General features: G+C 56.0%; 11 protein-coding genes across 11 annotated transcripts; 7 read left to right on the forward strand and 4 right to left on the reverse strand.

Annotated features, from left to right (window-relative positions):
* Positions 1 to 14: 14 nt before the first annotated feature.
* CCM_00244 (heme/steroid binding domain protein) lies at positions 15 to 855 on the reverse strand (the record flags this gene model as incomplete). Its single annotated transcript, XM_006665404.1, has 2 exons — positions 15 to 515; positions 601 to 855. 2 exons carry the CDS (start codon positions 853 to 855, stop codon positions 15 to 17), a joined length of 756 nt encoding a protein of 251 aa, XP_006665467.1.
* A 523-nt stretch (positions 856 to 1,378) lies between these two features.
* Positions 1,379 to 3,989, forward strand: CCM_00245 (uncharacterized protein; the record flags this gene model as incomplete). The annotated part of the gene is made up of 2 exons (XM_006665405.1): positions 1,379 to 1,726; positions 1,779 to 3,989. 2 exons carry the CDS (start codon positions 1,379 to 1,381, stop codon positions 3,987 to 3,989), a joined length of 2,559 nt encoding a protein of 852 aa, XP_006665468.1.
* A 492-nt stretch (positions 3,990 to 4,481) lies between these two features.
* CCM_00246 (sphingosine-1-phosphate phosphohydrolase) lies at positions 4,482 to 6,445 on the forward strand (the record flags this gene model as incomplete). Its single annotated transcript, XM_006665406.1, has 4 exons — positions 4,482 to 4,726; positions 4,788 to 5,072; positions 5,142 to 6,309; positions 6,419 to 6,445. 4 exons carry the CDS (start codon positions 4,482 to 4,484, stop codon positions 6,443 to 6,445), a joined length of 1,725 nt encoding a protein of 574 aa, XP_006665469.1.
* A 546-nt stretch (positions 6,446 to 6,991) lies between these two features.
* On the forward strand, positions 6,992 to 7,768 carry CCM_00247 (GNAT family acetyltransferase, putative; the record flags this gene model as incomplete). The annotated part of the gene is made up of 2 exons (XM_006665407.1): positions 6,992 to 7,397; positions 7,494 to 7,768. The coding sequence occupies 2 exons, from the start codon at positions 6,992 to 6,994 to the stop codon at positions 7,766 to 7,768; spliced, it is 681 nt and encodes a 226-aa protein (XP_006665470.1).
* A 353-nt stretch (positions 7,769 to 8,121) lies between these two features.
* On the forward strand, positions 8,122 to 9,461 carry CCM_00248 (activator 1 subunit 3; the record flags this gene model as incomplete). The annotated part of the gene is made up of 2 exons (XM_006665408.1): positions 8,122 to 8,258; positions 8,336 to 9,461. The coding sequence occupies 2 exons, from the start codon at positions 8,122 to 8,124 to the stop codon at positions 9,459 to 9,461; spliced, it is 1,263 nt and encodes a 420-aa protein (XP_006665471.1).
* A 153-nt stretch (positions 9,462 to 9,614) lies between these two features.
* CCM_00249 (DNA excision repair protein) lies at positions 9,615 to 12,950 on the reverse strand (the record flags this gene model as incomplete). The annotated part of the gene is made up of 1 exon (XM_006665409.1): positions 9,615 to 12,950. The coding sequence occupies one exon, from the start codon at positions 12,948 to 12,950 to the stop codon at positions 9,615 to 9,617; it is 3,336 nt and encodes a 1,111-aa protein (XP_006665472.1).
* Positions 12,951 to 13,670: 720 nt separating this feature from the next.
* On the forward strand, positions 13,671 to 15,284 carry CCM_00250 (BTB/POZ fold domain containing protein; the record flags this gene model as incomplete). Its single annotated transcript, XM_006665410.1, has 3 exons — positions 13,671 to 13,824; positions 13,915 to 14,153; positions 14,199 to 15,284. 3 exons carry the CDS (start codon positions 13,671 to 13,673, stop codon positions 15,282 to 15,284), a joined length of 1,479 nt encoding a protein of 492 aa, XP_006665473.1.
* A 224-nt stretch (positions 15,285 to 15,508) lies between these two features.
* Positions 15,509 to 16,478, reverse strand: CCM_00251 (Methyltransferase type 11; the record flags this gene model as incomplete). Its single annotated transcript, XM_006665411.1, has 2 exons — positions 15,509 to 15,681; positions 15,737 to 16,478. The coding sequence occupies 2 exons, from the start codon at positions 16,476 to 16,478 to the stop codon at positions 15,509 to 15,511; spliced, it is 915 nt and encodes a 304-aa protein (XP_006665474.1).
* A 1,175-nt stretch (positions 16,479 to 17,653) lies between these two features.
* On the reverse strand, positions 17,654 to 18,272 carry CCM_00252 (U3 small nucleolar ribonucleoprotein IMP3; the record flags this gene model as incomplete). The annotated part of the gene is made up of 2 exons (XM_006665412.1): positions 17,654 to 18,055; positions 18,117 to 18,272. The coding sequence occupies 2 exons, from the start codon at positions 18,270 to 18,272 to the stop codon at positions 17,654 to 17,656; spliced, it is 558 nt and encodes a 185-aa protein (XP_006665475.1).
* A 447-nt stretch (positions 18,273 to 18,719) lies between these two features.
* CCM_00253 (37S ribosomal protein S18) lies at positions 18,720 to 19,471 on the forward strand (the record flags this gene model as incomplete). Its single annotated transcript, XM_006665413.1, has 2 exons — positions 18,720 to 19,208; positions 19,271 to 19,471. The coding sequence occupies 2 exons, from the start codon at positions 18,720 to 18,722 to the stop codon at positions 19,469 to 19,471; spliced, it is 690 nt and encodes a 229-aa protein (XP_006665476.1).
* Positions 19,472 to 20,099: 628 nt separating this feature from the next.
* CCM_00254 (complex I intermediate-associated protein 84) lies at positions 20,100 to 22,608 on the forward strand (the record flags this gene model as incomplete). Its single annotated transcript, XM_006665414.1, has 2 exons — positions 20,100 to 22,321; positions 22,401 to 22,608. The coding sequence occupies 2 exons, from the start codon at positions 20,100 to 20,102 to the stop codon at positions 22,606 to 22,608; spliced, it is 2,430 nt and encodes an 809-aa protein (XP_006665477.1).
* Between the last annotated feature and the right edge of the window lie 92 nt (positions 22,609 to 22,700).

Here is a 22,700-nt window from a genome sequence, read left to right on the forward strand (position 1 = left end):
GCAGCTTCATTATCCTACTGTTGATCCCGAGGGACCCTCTTCTTGCGCTTTTGCTGGGCAGATTTACACAGCACAGGAGTAGGAAGCTTTTCCAGCCAGCCTTCCTCGCGCTTCACGTAACCGACCATTTGATATTTGGGGCTGTTGGTGAAAAAGTCAACCCAGTGCTTCAGGCCATTGTAAACTCTCTCGCTGGCTTCCGCCAGCTCCTGCTCCTTGAGTTCCTTCATCTCGGCCGTGGTCCACTTGGAATCAGTTTCGGGATCGTCGATGGGGAGGTACATTTCTTCAAGGCCGCGCATGTCGGGGGTCAAGTCTTCCTCGAAGCAGCCGCTAACGTAGGCGCGCGACGCATCGCGACCGGCGAAGAAGTGGTACGAGCCACCGACACCATACATGTGCAGGCCGTTGGATACGTCAAATATGGTGCCATTGACAGCTAGGTACAGGGGTTTGCCCTCTTCGTAGCCGTTGTATTGGGAGAGTTCGTCAGGGGTAAGATAAATTGGTCCACCCTACGTTCAAAGAAGCTGGGTCAGCTATATCGCTATACTGCAGAGAATCTGGGGTTGCGCCGCCAGCTCTGGGTCGGTCGCATACAAACTTGGCCTTCCACCACTCAGGCTTCAGGTAATACGGCTTATTGTGCATGCCCCAGAAGAAGCTCTCGCCAGAGCTGATGACATAGCTGAGACCGCACGAAGCAACGAACAAGAAAGTCAAGACTCGTAAGATATCCAGGCGGATTGACCCTAGGTTATCATCTTCCGAAGTTCTCGTGCGGACCTTGGCGCTTTCATTTGCCTTGCCATCGTTGTCCTTGGCCTTGCGCTGGCGGAGCTCCGTGTCAGCCATGATGTCTGATGTGGGTTTTCTGGGACGGGGTCGTTGATGGAAAGCAAGAGACACAGGAAAACGCAGCCCCTTAAGCAGCAGCCAGAGCAAAAGGACACACAATCGGCTGAGATGCAGGTCTGACCCCAATTTCGTCCGAACTGGGTAGTAAGTAATAGTTAGGGGCTAATGTCCGTTGCAGCAAAGCGGGACAGCGGGGAGTGATGCCGGGCCGCCACCGAACATGCGATCATGGCGTCCTCGGTACTCCGTACTCGTCACATGACCCGCCGTCGTCACAGCAACGATGACCCACTATTTGCCCAGTTTGTCTTCCGTCTTACCGGCCTTTGGTGCCAGCACCACAGTAAACAGACATTCGTGAATATCACGGTTCAACGCACAAAAAAGATCGCGACTTGTAATTTTGCGACCATTCCATCACCGCCAATTTTTGGTGAGATAGGGGCGGGGTAGTCTTGAGTTAAAGCGCCGTTTTGTTTTTACCGACTTTGAAACCACACAAACAGATCCACCATTCGCCATGGACATGGACAACAGCTTGAGCCTGACGCCAACGGGGCCGCTCAGCCCGCTGCGGATGTCAACGCCAGACCGCGTCAACCAACGCCGCGAGGCCCAGATGACACCGTTCAGAACCGATGGCTACGACAGCCCAGTTCTCGAAAAGATTAGCCAATTCAATAACATGTCCGGCCAGTCCAGACAGCTAGGCAAAACGAACGACGCGCTCAAGAGAGCTGTTCTTGGACGGGAGGAGGCCGAAATGGAGATGAAGCGTATGAGAGATGAAATCAAGCAGCTCCAAAATGCCTTCGATCAAGGAAAAGAACGAGAACGAAAAGTTGGCGAGCGGCTAGAAGCCGTCATGGTAAGCAGCCTTAGCAAAAACAGAAGCCCCAACCCAGCTAACAGTTACACAGGACAGCTACGGCCGAGCAAAGGAGACACACGCACATACTCAAGCCCTCTGGGAAAAAGAAATTCGACGAGCGAGAAAAGAAAACTTCAAGTCACAGTCAACCATGGTCAAGCTGCAAGAGGAGCTCAAGACTGCTCGCACCGCAGCCAAGATCAACGAAGAATGCTTGGAGCGCGAAAAGGAACGTAGCCAGCGGCGAGAACAAGAAGCCTTCACTGCTCGCTATCAAATAGTAGGCGTCCAGGAACAACTCGACAAGGCACTGGAGCGCGTCAAGGTGGTCGAGCAGGAGCGCGATGCCTACAAGACCGCAGCTAAGAACGAGGAGGTCGCACGCATCGCTGCCGAGGGCCGACTGCCTCTGGCCTTCGGTAACGAAGCAGTCGAGCTATCATCATCAAACAAAGTCCAGAAGAAGCGCAAGCGAGATTCAGCCAAGGACGGCGGCCGTGTGTCTCTGTCCACGATGGACTTGGTTGGCTCTGCCGCTACAGAAATAGAAATAGAAGAGCTTGCGCTGCAAGTTGCTTGGGAGAAACATAGAGCTGACAGAGCTCAAGAAATGGTTGAATTTCTACAGGCCGAATGCCGGATGCATTCTTGCCTCGGTGCGCGGGAAACTCGCCAAGTCAGCCAAGTCGTTCAGGTCAGCCAGGCCAGCCAGGTCACTCCACGAAAAGCTATCGAGCAACCAGAGTCGACTACACCTGCAGATGATACTGTTGTGGCTACAACTGAGGTTCCTACTATTACTACTACTACCCTTACTACTACCACCACCGAGGACCTGATGGAGGGGGAACCTTTGGGTCAGCCAGCAGACGTTTCGGAACCCACGATTGACGAACCTGAACCAATGGCCGACGTTCAGATGACACCTGCAAAGCAGGAGCTTCAGCCCCACAGCCAAACCCCCGCGACTGATGACACCCATGAAGCGATGGATGAAGATCAGTCCGACGAAATTTTAGAAGTCGAGGCTGAAATGGTACCGGACAACATTATCGCAGTGGAATACCACGAGCCTACGGTCCAACGCCAGCCGACTGCGGAGCCGACTCAAGAAGCCGAGTTCACAATGAAAGAGCCCGAGGGGAATGTTGAAGAAAGTGCCGACGAGACCATGGCGCCGCCTGCTGATGCCGTTCCGGAACTTGAGCCAGAGTTTGCTATTGACCACCATCACGAGGGTCATCACGAGTGTGACTTGGAAGAGCGTCGCGAGTCGCTTCCTGAGCCCGAGTCACTGGGTGAGCATGAGCTGATGATCGTCAAGTCGAGGAAGGGGCGAACCAGCACCATATTTTGCCCCAAGGAGGGTGTTTTCCGCACAGTCTCAGAGCAGGAAGCTGAAGCCGCGGCCTTGGAAGAGCGCTTCCAGGCGGAACCTGGTCCGGATGAGAGGGAGGATAATGTTGACATTATCCTTCCCGATATGATGGAAGAGGCAAGAAGCTCTCGTATGTATGCCAGGACTCCATCCGTGGAGCCACCATCATGCGCCATCATGTCGAGAGACCGAATTGCCAGAGACCGTACTTCCCTCCAGTCTCTGCTGAGTGCGCCGCATAGCGAGGAAGAGTCATCAGTTCCTACGACTTTCAACATCCCAACTGTCGAAGATGGCGAGTCTAGGACTGCATTGGCAGTTGGGGATGCTCCAGAGGAGGCCGTTGTAGATGAAGATGAAGATGACGGTGGGGCTCGCCAGACCTCAGGGTCGCCCACGCCTACAATGTACTCATCCACAACTCGATTCAAAGTGACGACGACCACTGTTCCGGTGCGCGATGAATCCTCTCAGCACAGTGCTTCATTTCATGAGAAGCTTCGAACTCCTTCAGCAAGCAGCAGCGCTAGCTTTGATCTCACAGACCCAGCTCTTACGCCAACCATGACGCGGGAACAAGCGCTGGCCAAGATTCGAGAGAGGCGAGGACGCGCACGAAGCATTGCGCAGGCGACGGCAGTGCCACCTAAGAAGCTAGCACCGACGGGCGCAAAGCGGGATATCAGCTCATCATCGACCAAGGCACCCTTGAGCAAGACGACGCCCAAGACTATTTCCAAGACGACTACGACGACGACGACACGAACCAGGCCTACAGCGAAGCCTAGCAGCAGGCCAACGAGCAGGTCTGCGAGCAGAGTTGCGAGCAGAGCTGCCAGTCGAACTACTCCTACCAGCCGCACCACGAGCAGGACACGATAAAAGCATGATGGGGAGCGATTCCTACGAGCAAGTACTACTTTTGATGTGTTTGGATTTTTTTTTTTGCATTGAAGCCTGGAGCTATGCTTTGGGACTCCAGTAATGACTGCATCTGGATATGTGACGTATATATATGTTTGAGCCTGCCATCAGGCTGTACATTGAAATGATGGAGGTTGGTGCTGCTCTCTTTGAGGGGTGGGCAGGTTGCTTGGCGTTGCATGGAGTTGTTTTTCAATTTTTTTCATTGGGCCATTGCGGGAGCGTTTCTTCATGTTTCTTCTTTCTTGCATTGGATAATAGTAATAGCGAGTCTCGATATGAATTCAGTTGACTACGATTGATCCAGTAACTACCTACCTACCTAGGTAGTAACTATTTTGTACTATGGTAGCGTGCATGATGCGGCCAGCTGCCCCGGAAACGGTCCCCGCAAATGCCAGGCACAGAGCACAAAGACAAGACCCGAGGTCCTCCGCCGCAATTTCAGCAATGGTTCCCTTCGCCAATCCATCACTCAATTCCGTCGCCCACGGCGCGACTTTTGGGCATCCACTCCTTTCAGCGTTTTCTATTTCTCGTCCATTGCGCCCGCCCGGCTCTGTGTTCTCCGTTCCACCTTTCTTGTCCGGGGCTCCGTCTTTTACAAGGAGCCCACGCCCCGTCCTCCAGCAGCAAACACCAGCACGCGCGATCGATCACTCTCGACGCCATGGGCGGACACACGCGAAGCAATGGTGCGTCGCACCAGAATGGCCATGTACCTGACGCTGGACTGCGAAGCTTGGATCATTGTAGGCGGACGCACCCACCTATTCCTTGTCCTCAGGCCACTGACAGCGCGCGCGTGTCGCAACACGACCTAGACAAGAGAGCGCTCCCGCCGTGGCGATACCGACTTCGACAGCAGGCGCTGCCGCTGATCCGATGGGAGACGCCGTACCTCGCGTGGATGCAAAAGAGGCTGCGCACGCCGGCGCTCGATAGCTACTTTGCCATTACCGCCAACCTGGGCACCCATACCTTCTTCATGGTCTTTCTTCCCATGTGCTTTTGGTGCGGCCAGGCCTGGTTCGGGAAAGGGTAAGAATCGATGGGGTGGTCAATGGCCACAGTGGAATCTCGGCGAAATGCTGACGGGACTTGCTACAGGCTCGTGCATATTCTCGCCCTTGGCGTCTTCTGGACCGGCTTCATCAAGGACTTTTACTCGCTGCCCCGACCGCTCTCACCGCCGCTGCACCGCATCACCATGTCCGGCTCCGCGGCGCTCGAATACGGCTTTCCCTCGACGCACAGTGCCAATGCCGTTTCCGTCGCCGTCTACGGCCTCTTGCTCCTGAAAAGCCCCGAGAATACGCTGCCGCCCGCCATGAAGCTGTTCCTAGAGTGCCTGTCGTACTTTTACGCCGTGTCCATTGTCTTTGGGCGGCTGTACTGCGGTATGCATGGTTTCCTCGACGTCTTTGTGGGCTCCGTGACGGGCGTCGCCATTGGCATGCTCGAATTTTGCTACGGTCCGGCGTTTGACGCGTACATGCACTCGAGCTCTTGGGTGGCACCCGCGATGGCCTGCTTGGTCATTGTTGTGCTTGTGCGCATTCATCCGGAGCCCGCCGATGATTGTCCGTGCTTTGACGACAGCGTTGCGTTTGCGGGCGTCGTGATTGGCCTCGAGTTTGGATCGTGGACCTATGGCAAGATTCCGTGGGACCCTTGGGTGTCCCACGCGTACGCTGGCAACGGCACCGTCGACGTCACTCCGCTCGGCTGGGGTCTGAATATTGTTCGCATCATCTTTGGCGTCCTCATCGTATTTGCCTGGCGCGAGACGATGAAGCCGCTCCTTCTCAAGAGCCTGCCGCATCTGTTCCGCCTCATCGAGTCCTCCGGCTTCACCCTGCCCCGTCGCTTCTTCACCCCCGCCAGCGAGTATAAGTCGGTACCGCCCGGTTCCCGCATCGACACCCTATTCCCGTCCCCATCCGACTTTCCGCGCATGGTGGCGGGTATCCGCCACCCGACGACGCGCGGTCGCTCTGTGTCCATTGGCCCGCAGAGCGCCGCGGACGCGTACGAGACACTGGCCTACCGCGAGCGCCAGCGGCGCGAGAGCGTCAGCAGCAACCACAGCATTGGCAAGTCGGACGATTACTCTGGCAAGGCGCTGTCGTCGGGCGCACAAAAATCCGCTTCTACAGAGTACGAAAAGATGATTGCTGGGAATGAGGCTGCAATGACCCTAGGTGACGAACCCACGGAGCAGCAGAGCCGAGCTGTTGATGAGAAGGAAGTGTTTGCGCTTCTTGTCAAGCCGCGTGTAAGGTACGATGTCGAAGTTGTCACCAAATTAATCGTTTATACTGGTACGTCTTGTTGTGCTCTGCACGCCGTATTGAGGAAACGACCGACACTAATTTTTGTGGCAGGAATTGCATGGTTTGCAGTTGCATTAATTCCAATCATTTTTGAAGTGGTTGGGCTCGGGACTAATCATTTACGGACGCATCAAATAAAATTATGATGGGGTAGAGAAAGTCCACCGTTCCGCAGCATCGATAATACGCCGTACGTACATGCATATGGGATGGATCACGGCGTTATGATGATGAAACTGGAGCAGCATGCGCCCTCACGGCGCACTAATGGAAGACTATATTCATTCTGAATACATGCGGGTCAAGGTTTCTACTTGTAGTCTACTTAATTGTCACCTTGCAAATGCATTAAGCTTCTACGTAAAGCAGCCGTCCAAGAAGATGACGTATTATCACTCAGCCTTGCCTGCTAGTGCCACCTACTAGCGGACTATAAAGCGCAGCCTCGTGAATGTATAGAGAGAGCCTTGTTTCCCCCTCCCTCTTTGTCAACCTGTTCCAACTCCACAGAGTTAACCTGACCGAGTTGAGGGTTTACCGAACAGGTTATGCCTGCCCCCTCCCTCTTTCTGCTTTATTCTATTCCTTTTTTTTTCGTGTTTGAGAACAAAAGTCTCAAAAATCATGACACTGTCCATTCGTCCCGCGACCGATGCCGACGTGCCCCGCATCGCCGAGATATCCATGGCGGCCTTTGACCCGGCCACGGACGCCGTCTCGCAGCACCTCCTGCCCGCGGCCCGGCGCCAGGACGGGACGTTGGGGAACGACTTTCGCGACTGGAGCATCATGCGCAAAACGGCACGGCTCAAGGCCCCCCGCAGCGTCATGCTGGTCGCGGCGCGGGATGGTGAGATTGTGGGCTACGCGCTCTGGTTTCGGCCGTTGCGGGCAGGCGAGGACCAGGAGCCGCCGAAGAAGCCGCCGCTGATGGCTGGGCTCGATCCGGAGGCTGTGGCGGCTCTGCGCGAGGTCATGATGAAGGAAGAGCGCGACTCGTTTGGCGACAGGGGAGCCAGAGATGTCTGGAGTGAGTCTTGTTTCTTCTATTCCCCTTTGGTTTTGCCTTCTGAAATTTTGCTTCGCCATATCCTGCTTGTTATCCTTTTCTGACTGTTTATGCAAGCTTTGGACTCGCTTGGCGTTGATCCGAAGCAGCAGAGGAGGGGCATTGGAAGGATGCTTCTCGACTGGGGTGTACAAAAGGCCAAGGAGGAGCAGAGGGATTGCTACCTGGTTTCTACGCCGTCTGGACTGCCACTGTATGAGTCTGCTGGGTTTGAGACGCAAAGGGAAGTGCTTCTCTTTGGCGTACCACACATGTCTATGATGAAGTGGCATGTTGGACGGAAGAGCAACGGCGAAACTCAGTCGATGGCGCCGCCGATGGGGTCCCCGTAGATATTCACTTTTCAAATGATGATAGCCATATACTACTATAGATCGGGAAATGAAAAAGGTATAGAGGAAAACAACCCTAAACAACGCAAAATATAGGCCTCAAAACCAAGGTATAAGTGATGTAGGGTAACTACAGAGTGGACAGCCTACCTCAAAGTGGAGGTCAGTTTAATGGGTTCACGTCACCAGCGCGTGGCGGCGCGTCTCCCCAACCTCACATCCTGACGATTTATTCTCCACGCAATCAGCAAACAGCAGCACCACTCGCTCTCTGTCCCCCAATTGCCAATTAACGCCTCCAAAAATCAAACCGAACAGAAAAGAGACAGGCCAGAGAGAAATAACCAGCGAAAATGTCCGACTTTGAAGACGAAATGGATGTCGACTTGGCGCCCGCCCAGAACAACGCCGCTCTCTTTTCCGCCGACGCCAGCAAAGGCAAGCGAAGCACAGCAAACCTGCCCGTCGAGGCTGAAGACACACTGCCATGGTACAAACACATATACCCGCCCCCCCGAAACTTGCCACTCCCAAGTCTTCCGTGTCGATTAACACAGCCTGGCACAGGATCGAAAAGTACAGACCCGTCTCCCTCGACGACGTCGAGGGCCACCAAGACATCCTCGCCACCATTAACAAGTTTGTCGACTCCAACCGCCTTCCGCACCTACTCCTATACGGCCCGCCCGGCACCGGCAAGACGTCCACCATTCTCGCCCTCGCGCGGCGCATCTACGGCGCGGCCCAGGCGCGCCAGATGGTGCTCGAGCTCAACGCCTCCGACGACCGCGGCATCGACGTGGTGCGCGAGCAGATCAAGACGTTTGCGAGCACTAAGCAAATCTTCAACATGGGCGGCGCGGCGGCGGCCGCCGGCCGGTCCTCCGCCATGGCGGGGTATAAACTGATTATCCTTGACGAGGCCGACGCCATGACGAACACGGCGCAGATGGCGCTGCGCAGAATCATGGAAAAGTACACGGCGAACACGCGGTTTTGCATTATTGCCAACTACGCGCACAAGCTGAGCCCCGCGCTGCTGAGTCGCTGCACGCGCTTCCGCTTCAGCCCGCTCAAGGAGGCCGATATCAGGCAGCTCGTCGTCAAGGTTGTGGACGAGGAGGGCGTGCGGATTGGCGCAGAGGCCGTCGACGCGCTTGTCAAGCTGAGCAAGGGCGACATGCGACGCGCCCTCAACGTCCTGCAAGCATGCCATGCCTCTAGTAAGCTCCTCGCCGTTTCCCCTCTGCTAGACATTTTTTTTTTCTTCTTCCTGCTAACCTCGGAAAAATTTGCAGGCACGCCGTTGAGAGCGCCCGGCGCGCCCAAGGTCCCCGACAGCGAGCTCCAGCGCGAGACCATCACGACCGAGACCATTTACACGTGCATCGCCGCGCCCGCGCCCGAGGCCATCCAGCAGATCATGTCCACGCTGCTCGGCACCGCCGACGTCGCGAGCTGCCTCGGCACCGTCAACTCGATCAAGCGCCTCCAGGGGCTCGCGCTCGCCGACGTCATCACGGCACTCGCCGAGGAGCTCGGCAAGCTCGACGTACCCCCCGCCGTCATGATTACCTGGCTCGACGGGCTGGCCGAGATTGAGCACCGCGTCGCCGGCGGCGGCAGCGAGGTGTTGCAGACGGGCGCCGTCGTCGGCGTGGTGCGGAACGGCGTCGAGTTGATGAGCAGGTAACAACGGCGGGAGGGGGAAGGAAAACTGTACTAGCAAAAGCATCAAATGAGTAATTTAATGACGATCAAAATCCATGTCCATGTGACAGAATTTGCGTGAAATGAATTTTGAATTTGCTTCGTATTATCTGGGTATCATGGCACAGGTAGGACATTAAAGCTCGTCATCGTCATCATCGCTAATCAGAAAGATGGATACCCTCTTGCTCCCGCCCTCGGCCTCGACGTCTACCATCTTGACATCTTCTGCTTCTGTCTTTGCATGAGTCTCACGCTTGACAACGCTGGGTTCCAACTTTGCCTCGTGTTTGACTTTGCCCTTGACCTCGTGTTTGACCTCGCGTTTGACCTGGTCTGTGATCTCGGGCCTGACCTCAGACTTGACCCCAGACTTGACCTCAGACTTGACCTCAGGCTTAACCTCACCCTTAACCTCGTACTTGACTTCATCTTTGGCTTTATCCTTGACTTCATCCTTGACTTCATCCTTGACTTCATCCTTGACTTCATCCTTGACTTCATCCTTGACTTCGTGCTTCACAGACTCTCCCTTCACCCCCGGTTCTGCCTTGACCTCATTCTTCACCTCGACACTCTGCCAGATGGATCCCTCATCAAACTCTTGCTTCTTAACCCGATCCTCCTCCTCGTCCATCCTCCTCTCCGTCTCCCGCGCAATCTTCTCCTGGCGCCTCTTGTAAAAGGCATCCAGGCAGTTGCGCCGCGCCTCCTGCGTCCACCCCTCGACGACGAGCGCAAAGTCCTGCGCATTGGCAAAGCCAAACTCGCGCGCCATTTCGCAAAACTGCCGCAGGCGGACGTCCTCTGGCGGATTGTACACGCTGTGCAGCGCATCCAGGTCTTGAATGTCATCTTGGCTGCCGGCGAACAGGGCGCTCTGGTCCAGCGCGTCGTCGGCCCCCCGCGAGGCCATGGCGGCACGCCGCGAGAGCTGCTCCTCAACCTTGGAGGTGCCGATGACCTCGGCATTGTCGTGCGTGTACTCGACCCCGGCCGAAGCGAGAATGGCCTGGATCGCATCGCTCTTACGCGGTGTCGCCGGTTGACCATCTGGCTTGGGCTTCTGGTTCTCTGCCGTGAGAAGGGCCGCGAGCTGACCGACGCCATTGTCGTCGTCGCCATGTTCGGCTTTGACAGAGACAAGATCGTCGCCGTCTTTGGTCGCTTGGTCCAGGTTGACGTCTGCCAAGGTTACGCCGACTTTAGCTTCTGCAATGTTGGTCTTGTTGACAATGTCACGTAGCAGGCCGCTATCACTGTGAAACGTGAAAATGTTGGACAGACCAAAGATTTCGCCCTTGCGATCTGCATCCTGCTGGACGCCGCGGAAGTAGCGACGTTCTGATGACGCAGTGTAGCCAATATTGGCCTGTTGCTGCTTGTAGACTTGGCGTGCGTAGACGATTTCCTCAACAGTGCCGAGCGAGATTAGCCGAAATACTTCAACATCGCGAACCTGGCCGATACGGTACGCTCTATCTTGTGCCTGAAGGTCGAAGGAGGGATTCCAGTGCGGGTCAACAATGACAACCTTGTTGGCTGAGGTAATGTTGAGGCCGACGCCGCCCGCTCTGGTCGAGATAAGAAAGACAAACTGCGTCGGGTCGGAATTGAACGTGTCGACGACTTCCTGTCGCTGCTCGTAGCTCAAGCTACCATCCAGATAGCTCACTGTGTAGCTCGTGTTTGTAAAGAGATGCTGCAGAATCCGTAGCAGACGGACGCTGTGAGAAAAGACGAGCACCTTATCACCATTGCTGTGCCAAAACTTGAGCAGCTTCTTCATGACCTTCCACTTGCCGCAAAACTCGGGGTTAACGAGATTGCCAATCTGGTCGCGCTGCGCGTACAGGCTCTGCCATTTGTCCGGCACACAAACCTGGAGCGTGTGCAGCTCCGAGTTTTGCTTGACGTCCAGGTCCGTCGCCGACGGCACGAGGAGCGTCATGTGGTTGGAGAGCTTTTGCAGCGACATCATGCTGGGGAACACGGCGCTCTGCCAGGTCCGGCCGTTGCTGATATATCGCCTGCAGCACCAGCCGAGCTTCTTGTCGTGCGGGCACGGCTCCGAAATGTTGCGTATCACCGAGACGTCATCGCTCTCGAGAAAGTTGTCGTACGCCTGTTTTTGCAGGTCGGTCAGCGGACAGAAGACGACGCGGTCCGTCTTTTTGGGCAGCTGGTCGGCAATGAGGCTCTTCATTCGTCGGAGAAAGTAGCGGGGTAGTACGTTCTTCACGAGCTTCTGGGCTGTCTGTCTGGCCAGGCTCAGTTGAGCCAAGGTCGCCTCGTGAGATTGGCCGACGGTGAGCGGCTTGCTGATTGTCTGGCTCCATTCTGTTCGGGTACCGAAGTTGCCTGGGTTGGTCCAGTCCAACAGCGTCCAAAGCTCTTCGTACTTATTTTGAATGGCCGTGCCAGTCAGCCCAATGCGGCAGAGCGCATTGATCTCATTCATTGCCTTGGTCGTCTCCGACCTGTGTCCCTTGAGTTTGTGGCACTCATCGGCGATGACGGCATCCCACTGGACCATATTGACAGCGCTGCGACTGTTCTTGTAGGTGTCGTAGGTGGTAATCATGATTTCTGACATGCCCGCCCTCATTGTCCCAAGAACGTCGTCTTTGTTGGGTCCGTGGTATATTTCGGCTTGCCACCAGCCCCAACGGTCTAATTCATTCTTCCAGTTCACCAGGAGCGAACCGGGGCAAATGATGAGAATACGAGGGTACCACCTGTCTGTGCTATACCAGCGCATTTGTCGCAGCCTTCGCTTGTCTCGCTCATCACCAGTTTTTCCGAATGCGGCGGTCAAGAAGGCGACAACTTGGACGGTTTTGCCGAGGCCCATGTCATCACCGAGAATGCCACCCTCTTGGTAGACAAATTTGCGATGCAAAAATTTGACACCCTCAATTTGATAGTCGCGCAGATACTGGGCGATTGGTGCTGGGATAAGACCTGCGGACTGTGGCAGCTCAATATCCTCATACGCCCTCCTTGGGCGAATGCCACTACTGGGAGGGAAGACTGGACGTTCGCTGAGATTTTCAATGCCATCATCACCCCCAAGATCTATGCCAGTGTAGTCTGGCGGAAGCATGAGCGCAGCTTCATGGTGCTTCCTCCGGTCCGTGTCAAATTGTTGTCGCCGCTCAATCAAGTAGTCGGGCAATTCAGGCTCCCAGTCATCTTCAGGCACAACATCATCGGCGTCCGTTGCTGGCCGTGCGGCGCCGGTACTTCTCCTCTTCGGCGCCGATTTTCTTTTTGCGCGCTTCTTTTTTGGTTTCGCGACCGGCACAGTGTCGGATTCATCTGTCCATTCCACCTTTTCCGAGAAGGTCGGCTCGGCCTTGCGTTTTCTCTCAGCCTCCGTGGGATGAGGGTCTGATTTCACATCACTTCCCAACTTGTCATCGTCGCTGTCCAATATAACGATGGGTGGTGTGCCGCCGACCGGGGCCATTGTCGCTGGCGTGCATTCTTGATCTTGATGGGCTGATGATTGATGAATCGGCAGCGGACGCGTGCTGAAGCGCGTCAAGTGGAATCGCGGAGGAGCGTCGGCACGTGTGCACGTGAACCACTGCTTTAGGCTCTCGGCACCACCGGCCGGATCTAGGTAGTGCTCAACGATTCTTCGTCGATTCTTCGTCGATTCTTTTGCATTCACACCCCTCTTATTAGCTGTAGAATATGACGACCCGTCTGAACATCAGTCGAGAGTCGATACCGCCCTCCGCAAACATTTTGAACTTATCCATACATCAGCCAATGCTGTCATACGCACTCAAGCTGTTGTCACAGCTCCATCATCGAGCGGCTCGCAATGTTATGTGTGACCAGTGGTATTCTTGTAAACCCGACTGATTGTTGAAAAGACCTCCATGACAAGGGATCGTCCAGAATTAAATTGCGGCCAAATAACGTTAGGTATGAGGATGAAAAGTGCTCGTTGTGCCGGCTGGTGAACAGGTATTAGAGCCCACTGAGCAACCCCCGTGTTCAGGTAACAGTCGGCCCACAGGCGACCCCCTTCTCGAACCTTGCGACAACAATCGACAATCGAGCTGCGATCATCGACAAAATGCCTTTCCATCGTTGATTGAATCGCGAATCAATAGTGCGAATCTCCGATCTTTATTATTTATCCCAGAGCATCCCGCGCCGTCACGAACCGAACATCATGGCTTCCTCGACCTCAGCCGCCCCGAGTGATGGAAGCCACACCGAGCAAACCATTCACAAGATACCCGACATCCTTCCTCGCGAGCGTGTATTTCCCATCCAAATAGGTGGCGAGATATTCAAGCTCTCTGGCGCCTCCATCTCCTCCGACGGTGTGTATGACCTCCGAAGCACGTTGTGCCGAGTTTCTGTTTTTGCTTGCAGGTAACAGCGCAACTAATACGAGGCCATTGGATGGGTAGCACCCTCCTACTTTTCGCAGTACTTTCTGTGTCAAATCAAACAGGCCCAGCAAAATGGCCAAGACATTTCCGCCAGCATCCGCACGCTGTACATCGACCGCGATCCCGTTACCTTTAGCGATATAGCGTTGCACTTGCAAGGCTATCACATACAGCCGCACGACGGCACCCATTTCGTGCGCCTCTTTGCCGACGCGCAATTTTACAACTGCAAGTTAGCCCTTGAAATCATGGTGACGGTTCTTGGCTGACCAGGCATGCTAGTACCCAAGCTCATGTCCCAGTTGTATGAGGAGAGCATCTTTATATCCATTGGCGACCGCGAGTTCCAGATCCCGCGCGACGTCCTGACCGACCCCGCAAATTCTCCTAATTACTTCTCCTTGGGATTCGGTCTCTTATTCGCCCGACGCGACGAAGTGTTCCCCGGTCTCGACCGTGAAGGGCTGATACGGCCACCCTCCATCCTCCCGCCCAGTGTTCCAAACCGCAACGCCGATACTTTTGCAGATCTTCTACGCCTGCTTCACGGATATCCCATCCGAATACGGGACGAGACGCATCGTGACGAGCTGCTGCGCGACGCGCGGTATTTCCATTTCAAGGGCCTCGAACAGAAGCTGATTCCCCACTCCATCAGCTTCAATTCAGTGAGGCAGCGCAGCGAAATCGTGTTACGGCTAGAGAACGTGCAGAAAAGTGGAATACACATCATTCACGACCGTGCAGAAGAAGTGATTGAGGAAGGCGGCATTGCTGCATTTGCGGAGTCCATGTCGGGCTGGGTCAACTACTCCCGGCCATATGTAGACGATGCTCCCGCGGAGCTTGTCCTTGAAATTGGAGCCGAATCAACTCGCCTTCACTTCACGACCGACGGACCGCGGGCCGAGTTCTTTGGCGACACATGCGCGAGAGTGTCCAAGCTTTTCGAAGTCATTGCGACGAAGCTCGGCCTACCCCCGACGACACAACCTCTCGGCTTGCTCATGGCATCAGGCGGCGCCCGGTCACTACGGGCGGTGCCGGGAAACACGCCTCTGAGTGAGGACCTTGTTATTGTCCGCCTTGGACCCGAAGCGGCCGTGACGTTGGACGGAGAAGACTACACATATACTCCGCCACACTTGGCAGAGAATGCAGACTCGGCAGGCGCAAACTCGCGTAAGCGCCGGCGCACAGAAGGCGCGCTCTCGGACGAGCCGCTTGAGGGGGAGAACTGGACGATTAAGCGAGGGCAATGGAGGCTGCGTATTCAGCGCAGCACGCACGGAAAGAGCAACTTTGAGTGCGCAATGGAGGCGGTGTGCCTCGAGGCCTTTAGCTCCGAGCTGGGGCGGAATAAGACGAGGGGGTTCTTAAGGAACTAGAGCCCAACGGAAGCAGTTTTGCATATTGGGAGCCAGCAAATTTTGGATGACTCTCGACGCACATTTTGTAAACTACAGTCGGATCCGATCATGAATAATTTTGTTTTGAAAGTATAATAGCAATTTATGGTACTTAGCAATCCTAAAAGATGCCGTTGTCTCGGCAAATTTGTCACCCCATCCCCCCAAGGCCGCTTTTCATAAATCGTTTCCACTGGCTTCTCTCATTCCTTCGTAAGGACACCCATGACCCAGGGTATAACGTCGTAGTCGGTTTCGTCTTCAGGATGGCCAACATTGACCTCGGAGAACGGACCCGCAGACAGGATGTTGGGGAGGGTAGAGCGACGGAGTTGGCACCCACCCATGACCAGGCCGTGGAAGAATCCAACATAAGCTTCATGATAAAATCAGTATTGGCCGTGACTGAAAAAAGTGTATAAAGTACTCACCCTGATACCAGTTTAGTAAAGCGCCGCCACGAGTGACCTTGACGTGCTCATGGATATACCATCGACCACCTGGCTTGAGCAGCTTATAAAGATACTGAATATTCTTCTCCTGGTCCGGGATGCTGCAAAGGCAACAAATGCTGACGATGCAGTCCAGGCTGCCCTCTGGGATCTCGCCGTCCCAAGCCGTGGGGTCCGTCACCTGCTCAATGCCGACGGGAACGACTTCGTAAATGCCGTCGAGCCCCATGGTTGCGACGCGCTTGCGGAGCGACGCTGCGGAAATCTCATTCGGTTCGACGCCGTAAATTTTGGTGACGACGCCGGCCGCATCCGTCTTGCGTCTTCGCAGACCAGAGGCGGGGCCGTCGGCACCAGCTCCGGCGGCGGTAAAGCCGGCAATGACGTCCATCCACATGCCGCTGCCGGCGCCGACCTCCATGATGACGCCCGAGACGGGCTCGGAGACGACCTCGTCGACAATTTTGCCGTCGCGGACGCGGCCCTGGAGGACGGGGACGACGCGGGGCTTGAAGTCCTCCTTGATGGTTGGGCCGACGGTGCCCCAGAACAGGCCAAAGGCGACGGCGAGGATCTCGGACGGGGAGAGGAGCTTGGCGTACTGGCCAGAGGAGACGAGGGAGGAAATGGCCTGGGGGAAATGGGCCACGGCCATGCCGATGAAAATCCAGGGCCCAATCATCTTCATGGCAAAGTCGCCCACGTCCTCTTTAAGACCCATGGTGAGGAGGATGGAGTGGAGGGGTCAATGATGGACAAAAAGCTGCCACGTAGCAGGTGGTGAGGATGAGGAGAGACAGTAATGTAGAGATTGGTGCTGCGAATATGTTAGAGACGCGTGTAGATGGAAGTCGTGAGGGCTGCCTGACTTACATGAGCAATAGTAGGAACGAGGGGGACCGAATTCTTGCGACGGGACGAAAAGTATGGGAAATGAATCGCAGAATGTGGGAACAGTGTAAGAGGCGCAAGAGGGCGACGAGCTCCCTTTTTATATCAGTGCCGGATTGGGTGTGTGGCTAGCATGAAGCAGGCAGGGCGCGCCGGCACAGAAGAGGCATGGCGAGACAGGAGACAGGCAAGGAAGCCCGGAGCTGGGCGGCGGCGGCTTTGGGCGTGTGAGGAAGCTGCTGTAAGAGGCGTGAAGCTTGCTGGCCTCACTCTAACTTGCTTGGGCTATTAAATTATGGGACCGGTCAAGTGAGCGTGCCACCCGCCTCACTGCCATGCCAACCTTTGAAAGGGAAAAGCACACAACAGTTCGAGTAGGAATCGATGCAAAAGAAATCCATTCTCGAGTAGATTATATACACTCGAGGGTGGTGGTGTTTTTACTTCATACTATGCGGCATCCTTCAACGTAGAAGCAGCATCCCGCCTCGACTACCTCAACCCAAACTCACCCAGCCAGCCAAAAAAGGAGCACAGCGGAGTGTGTTGCAAAACAAAAGCCGAGTGACGTATGAATACGAAATCTACTCGCTAACTCGCTTTGAGCCATGGAAACAATCTCCTTGGCCCTCCCTCCTCCCATGGTGGTTATTCGTGCAGCTCACGTTGGCCCATCTTGGACTCGGCTAACGCTGTTCTTACCAAGTACTCGTACCAGATTGTGCGCTGACATTCTTCTTTTCCATGACATACCCTTTGTTTCCTGTCACATATAGATCGAAATGAGCTCCATAAAAACTGTATTTTCCGATACTGTAATCGCTCTTTGACACGGCTGCCCGCCTCCTTGTAGACACCATAACGCCCTGGAAATGCTCCAACAAACACAAAAATACAAACACCACTGATTTCGACAGTCCAGACGCCAAGACCATCAATCAGCCCTGTTCCCCTTTCCCTGTCCTCTCTCTCCCTTGGCCCCCAACACCACCGCGCGCCCGCCCCTTACAGCAGCTCAAAATCATCCAGCTGGTCGCGGTACTTCATAATGTTGCGCTTAATCTTGCTGCCCACCGACCACGTCACAAAGTCTTCCGTCGACCGCGTCACCAGGTACGCCGGGTCCGTCACCGTCTCGACGCCCACGCGCACGTGTCCCTGCTCAATCATCTTGGTCGCCGCCTGCACCGTCTCCGCCATGCGCAGCCGCGTCATGACCACCGGCAGGCGCCGCCGCGCAAACGCGCTGACCGTCGCCCCGTTCTCCACGGCCGACAGCTTCGATGCCGACGACAGGATGCCCATGTCGTAGAGCTTGTTGAGCAGCAGCTCCTCGTGCTTGCGCCGCGCGGCGTTGTCGGGCGGCAGGAGCGAGAGCCGGTGGGCGAGCTGGCGGAGCGACTGCATCTGGGGGGTCAGCAAAAAAACGTTCAGACAAGACGACTGTTTGGTAGGGACGGGTACGTACGCCGCAGAGGCGATTGTATTTCTGATAGTCTTCGGGCTTCTGGATGTTGTATCGGCGGATGACTTCCTTGTCGCGGTGTGCGTTGTCCTGCTTGTATGTGATGAAATCCGTCTTTCGCAGGAGCTTTTGCTCGTGATACTTGAGTTTTCGCACCATCTTGACGAGTCTGCTGTTGTGTCGTGGCTATGTGTAGGAATTGCGAGAAGCCATTCTTCCTCGAAATCTCCACGCCAACGTTGCTAAGAAAAAGTTTTTATGGGGCTTCACCGATGACACGGAGGACCAGCCGCCGACCTGCCGATGTACATGATAGCGCCAAGGATTGCGCAAGTCTCATGACAGACGGACGTCTAATTACTTGCCGGACTATACTTTCATCTTATCTATTCTCTTCTCGCTCTTCTACTTAGAGCGTAAATTATATTAAAAGTTGTTCATAGGTCTGTTCTTCGCCGTAGGCTGCTGTGGGTCTGGTACTGGTGTCTGGTTGGTCACGCCCGACCTTGAATCTCCAATCGAAAATCCTACTCACCAAGTCGACCTTCGACCGCGCGACTCGTTTCCTCCGCCCCAATCTCGGTCACATTCGAGCGGCACAACAAGATGCCAATGCGACTACCAGGGCTGAGCGCCGTGCGCGCTCCGTCAACACTCCTCCTTTCCTTCCTCCGACCATTTTCGTCCACAGCCGCCGTCGCCCAGCCGCCGCGGGAGCCGCACCCTCAACCGCCAACCCGGTCATCGACGCCATCATCAACGAGCCGACTCCAATCCATCAACAAAGACCGCATGTCCGTCGGAGGCGGAGCCAATGGGCGGAGCGCCGGCGCCAGCTCCATGCACCGTATCGGCCAGGCCTACAGGGACCGGGCGGCTGCCGGCCTCCTTGTGAAGCAGGAGCAGATTGACTACCTCAAGAGTCGCAAGGTGTCGAACGACTACCTCAGGCAGATGCCCCGTCGATGGTTGCCTGGTGATGTGTACTCGCCACACGATCTGAGCCCGCGCGAGATGGACAAGTGGCGTCGAAGAAACCGGCGTGAGGCTGATGTTGTGGACATTCTCGGTCTTCGCCCATTAGACATGTACAAGGTACGATGACAACCCACAACATGGACTGTGGAATGGGAACTGGACACTAACGAATAATGCAGAACTTCTCTCTCATCCAAGAATTTACGACTAGCTCCGGACAGGTCAAACACTCCAAGGAGACTGCTCTGCGACCCGTCAACCAGCGCAAGGTTGCCAAGATGATTCGCAGAATCCAAGGCATGGGCCTCTACCCCACTATCCACGACCACCCAGAACTCATTCGCTCGGATTTCTACCCTTCTGAGCAGCGCAGGGGTTAATCGCTAAACGGGATGACTGCTGAGGATGAGCTCGCACGGTGCAGCTGTATAGTAAGGCGGGAGGAGCAATCACGCAATTTTCTTTGTCAGTGAATCTAGAATAACCATGTACTATAGAACATTCGAGCTTCATCCACAGCTCGCCAATTGATACAATATTTTGACCTGTTAGCACAAGCCTTTGTAGCTGTTGAATGTCAAAGTACCCGTACCGACACCCCCGTCAGCTTTCACTCTCCGCGCAAGGCCGGTAGTTAGAGGACAGCAGACACTATGAAATGTAAATCCACGACCCATATTCAATCACTAAGATGCTATCCAAATTCAAAGAAGAGCATACTCATTCACGAGGTTCTGCGCCGGCGAAACCACGGATAATCGCAGCGGATATATAGGATATAGGCCCCTGTAGCTCCACTAGAAAGGTGGTGATGTCCAGCAGCTTCCGACGTTTTGGAGACACCAAGGCTGACCATACCTTTCATGAATCCTGCCATTGATTCTTCCATTACGATGCTTCTGTGAGATGAACCCCTCTATTCACGGACCAGTCTCTGAATTTAATTCTAATGACCAATCCAACCACAGAATCGCCCCCAACGCGTCATAAACCCCCAACGCAGTGAAGATGAGGGCCAACTTTGCCCGCCACGGGCGGCGCCTCCTGGTCCATCGCACGCGAGCGCCGTCCTGCTCACTCGTCCGGTCCTCGCCCTCTCCTCGACGACTACCGCCCTCCACGCCGTCGCTATGTCCGCGCTTCGAGCGCACCTTTTTCAACGTCCTCTTCCAGAAGCCGCCGCGCGACATTCGGCAGCCCGAGTACGAGCCCGGCTGGATGCAAATCATGGTCTGGCGGAGCCGGATGCTCGACAACCTGCGGCCGCCGCCGCGGCGCGACCTCATGGAGGCCTGGCGCCGCCTCATGCAGGCCAAGCTCAAGTCGCGCGTGCCGCTCAACAGCACGCAGGCGCTGCAGTGCCGCCGCCTGCTCGCGTACCTCGCCGAGCAGCGCGTCAGCCTGCACGAGGACCGCAACGTCAAGCCCCTGGCGGCCGCGGACCTGGCCATGGCGCGGCAGGTGCTTCTCGAGCTCGAGCCGAGCGAGACCACGCAGCACCACGTCGACTTTGCGCGCGCGCTGCACAAGGCGTGGACCGAGGGCGACTTTGCCCGCAAGCCCCGCGCGGTCGAGCTGCAGTGGACGTATCTCGTGCGGGCGCTTTCGCTGTATGGCGGCGGCGTCGAGGCCAAAGAGATGCTCGAGCAGAAGTGGGACGTGGCCGAGTACGCCGTCTACCTGACGCAGGACGATCAGTTGCTCGAAGTGGTTGCCCGGGCACTCGCCAGGGAGGGCAAGGAGGCCGAGATGCTGGAGCTGGTGAACCACGCGCAAAGCCGAGGCATTGCTCTCGACGCTAAGCTACAGTCTGTCATTGTACAATACTTTGCCAGCCGCGACCGAATCGAGGAAACAAAAGCTTGGTTCACAGCACGCATCGAACAACCGCAGTGCCACCCCGACACCTACCGTGCCGTCGCCTCGTTTGCCAGACGGAATTCGCTACAAGAGTGGGCCATGCCCTTTTTTATAGAATTGGGCGAGTCGACTCCCAAGAAGCAATACTGGAATGTCTTGCTGCAGTCGATCCTGCTCATGGGCCGCAGCCTGTCCCAGGTCGGCACCATGATGGACCACATGGTCGACCGCGGCGGCGACATCCAACCCACCATCCACACAATCAACGGCCTCCTATCGGTCGCCGTCGAACTCCAAAACTACCAGCTCGGCCAGGACGTGCTGCAGCTCGGCAACGACAAGGGCCTCAAGATGGATGGCGAGAGCTACATGCACATGCTGCGCCTGTGCATCGACGCCAAGGACTTTGAGCGCGCCCAGCGCGCCTACGAGCAGGTCACGTCTCTCGAGCCCTGGGGCAGCGACTCCAAATCCGACCTCCAGCCGCAATTCGGCCGTCTCGTCAACCACTACCTCGTCACCCTCGCCCAGCAGACGCCCCCGCGCTTCCCGCTCCTCCTCTCCATCCTAAACACAGCCGAGGAGCTGGGCCTCCGCCTCGCGCCGGCCACCATTGCTGCCCTGTGCCTGCGCTTCCTCGAAAACGACCAGCACTTTGACGTCATGGACATCCTCTCCATCAACACGTTCCTCTTCAGCGACGCCGAGCGCCAGGTCGTGCAGGCCGCCTTTGTCCGGTTCTGCCTGGACCCGCGGACAAGCACCGCCCGCGCCTGGGGCGGCTACCAGCTGCTGCAGCAGTTCTTCGAGGACACGAGCGTGGCGCGGCGCACGCGCCTCATGGCGGCCTTTTTCGCGCGCAAGCGGGCCGACATGGCCGCGCACGTCTTTGGCCACATGCGGCAGCACCGCAGCAAATCGCTGCACCCGCGCATCGAGACGTACATTGCCTGCCTCGAGGGCCTGGCGCGCTGCCCGGACCTGCCCGGGCTCGAAATGGTGCACAACATGCTCAAGATGGACACGACGGTGCAGACGACCACGGCGCTGCAGACGGCGCTGATGATGGCGTTTGCAGCGTGCGACCGCCCGCTGGCGGCGCTCGACGTGTGGACGCAGATTACGCAGTCGCGCGAGGGGCCGTCGTACGCGACGCTCGAGGCCGTCTTCTGGACGCTCGAGCGCAAACCCGGCGGCTACAAGATGGCGCGCGAGATCTGGGACCGCATCGAGCGAATGGACCTCGAGGTCTCGGCCCGCGTGTACAATGCGTACATTGGCGCCGTGGCCGGCGCGGGCTCCGAAAAGGAGATTCGCGCCTTGATCATGAAGATGCCAGCCGTGGTCGGGGTAGAGCCCGAGCCAATAACGTGAGTGGAAGCCCTGCTTATGTACCTACCCTTAAGAAAAGAGTGTGTCTTTGCTAACGAGAGAAAACCCCGTGGACAGCCTCGGAATTGCGTACAATGCCCTCCCCGGGCGGGAACTACAAAACGAGTTCCAGACCTGGGCCAAGCTGCGGTACAAGGACCAGTGGGAGGAGTTGAGCAAGGCTGGTCGCCGAATGAATGAGTATTCGCTGTGCCAGTTCAAAATCGATCGCAACATGCGAGCAGAGGTTGAGGGTGCCGAGAGGGTGGCAGAGGAAGCTGTATAATGAAAACAAAAGCATATTGCTTTTGTTGAAGACAGGCGGCGCACGTCGCTTTTTTATTGTACTATACCGCCGGCATGATGACAAGAGAAGCC

The sequence above is a fragment of the Cordyceps militaris genome (genome assembly GCF_000225605.1).
Source record: "Cordyceps militaris CM01 unplaced genomic scaffold CCM_S00001, whole genome shotgun sequence".
Lineage (NCBI taxonomy): Eukaryota > Fungi > Ascomycota > Sordariomycetes > Hypocreales > Cordycipitaceae > Cordyceps > Cordyceps militaris.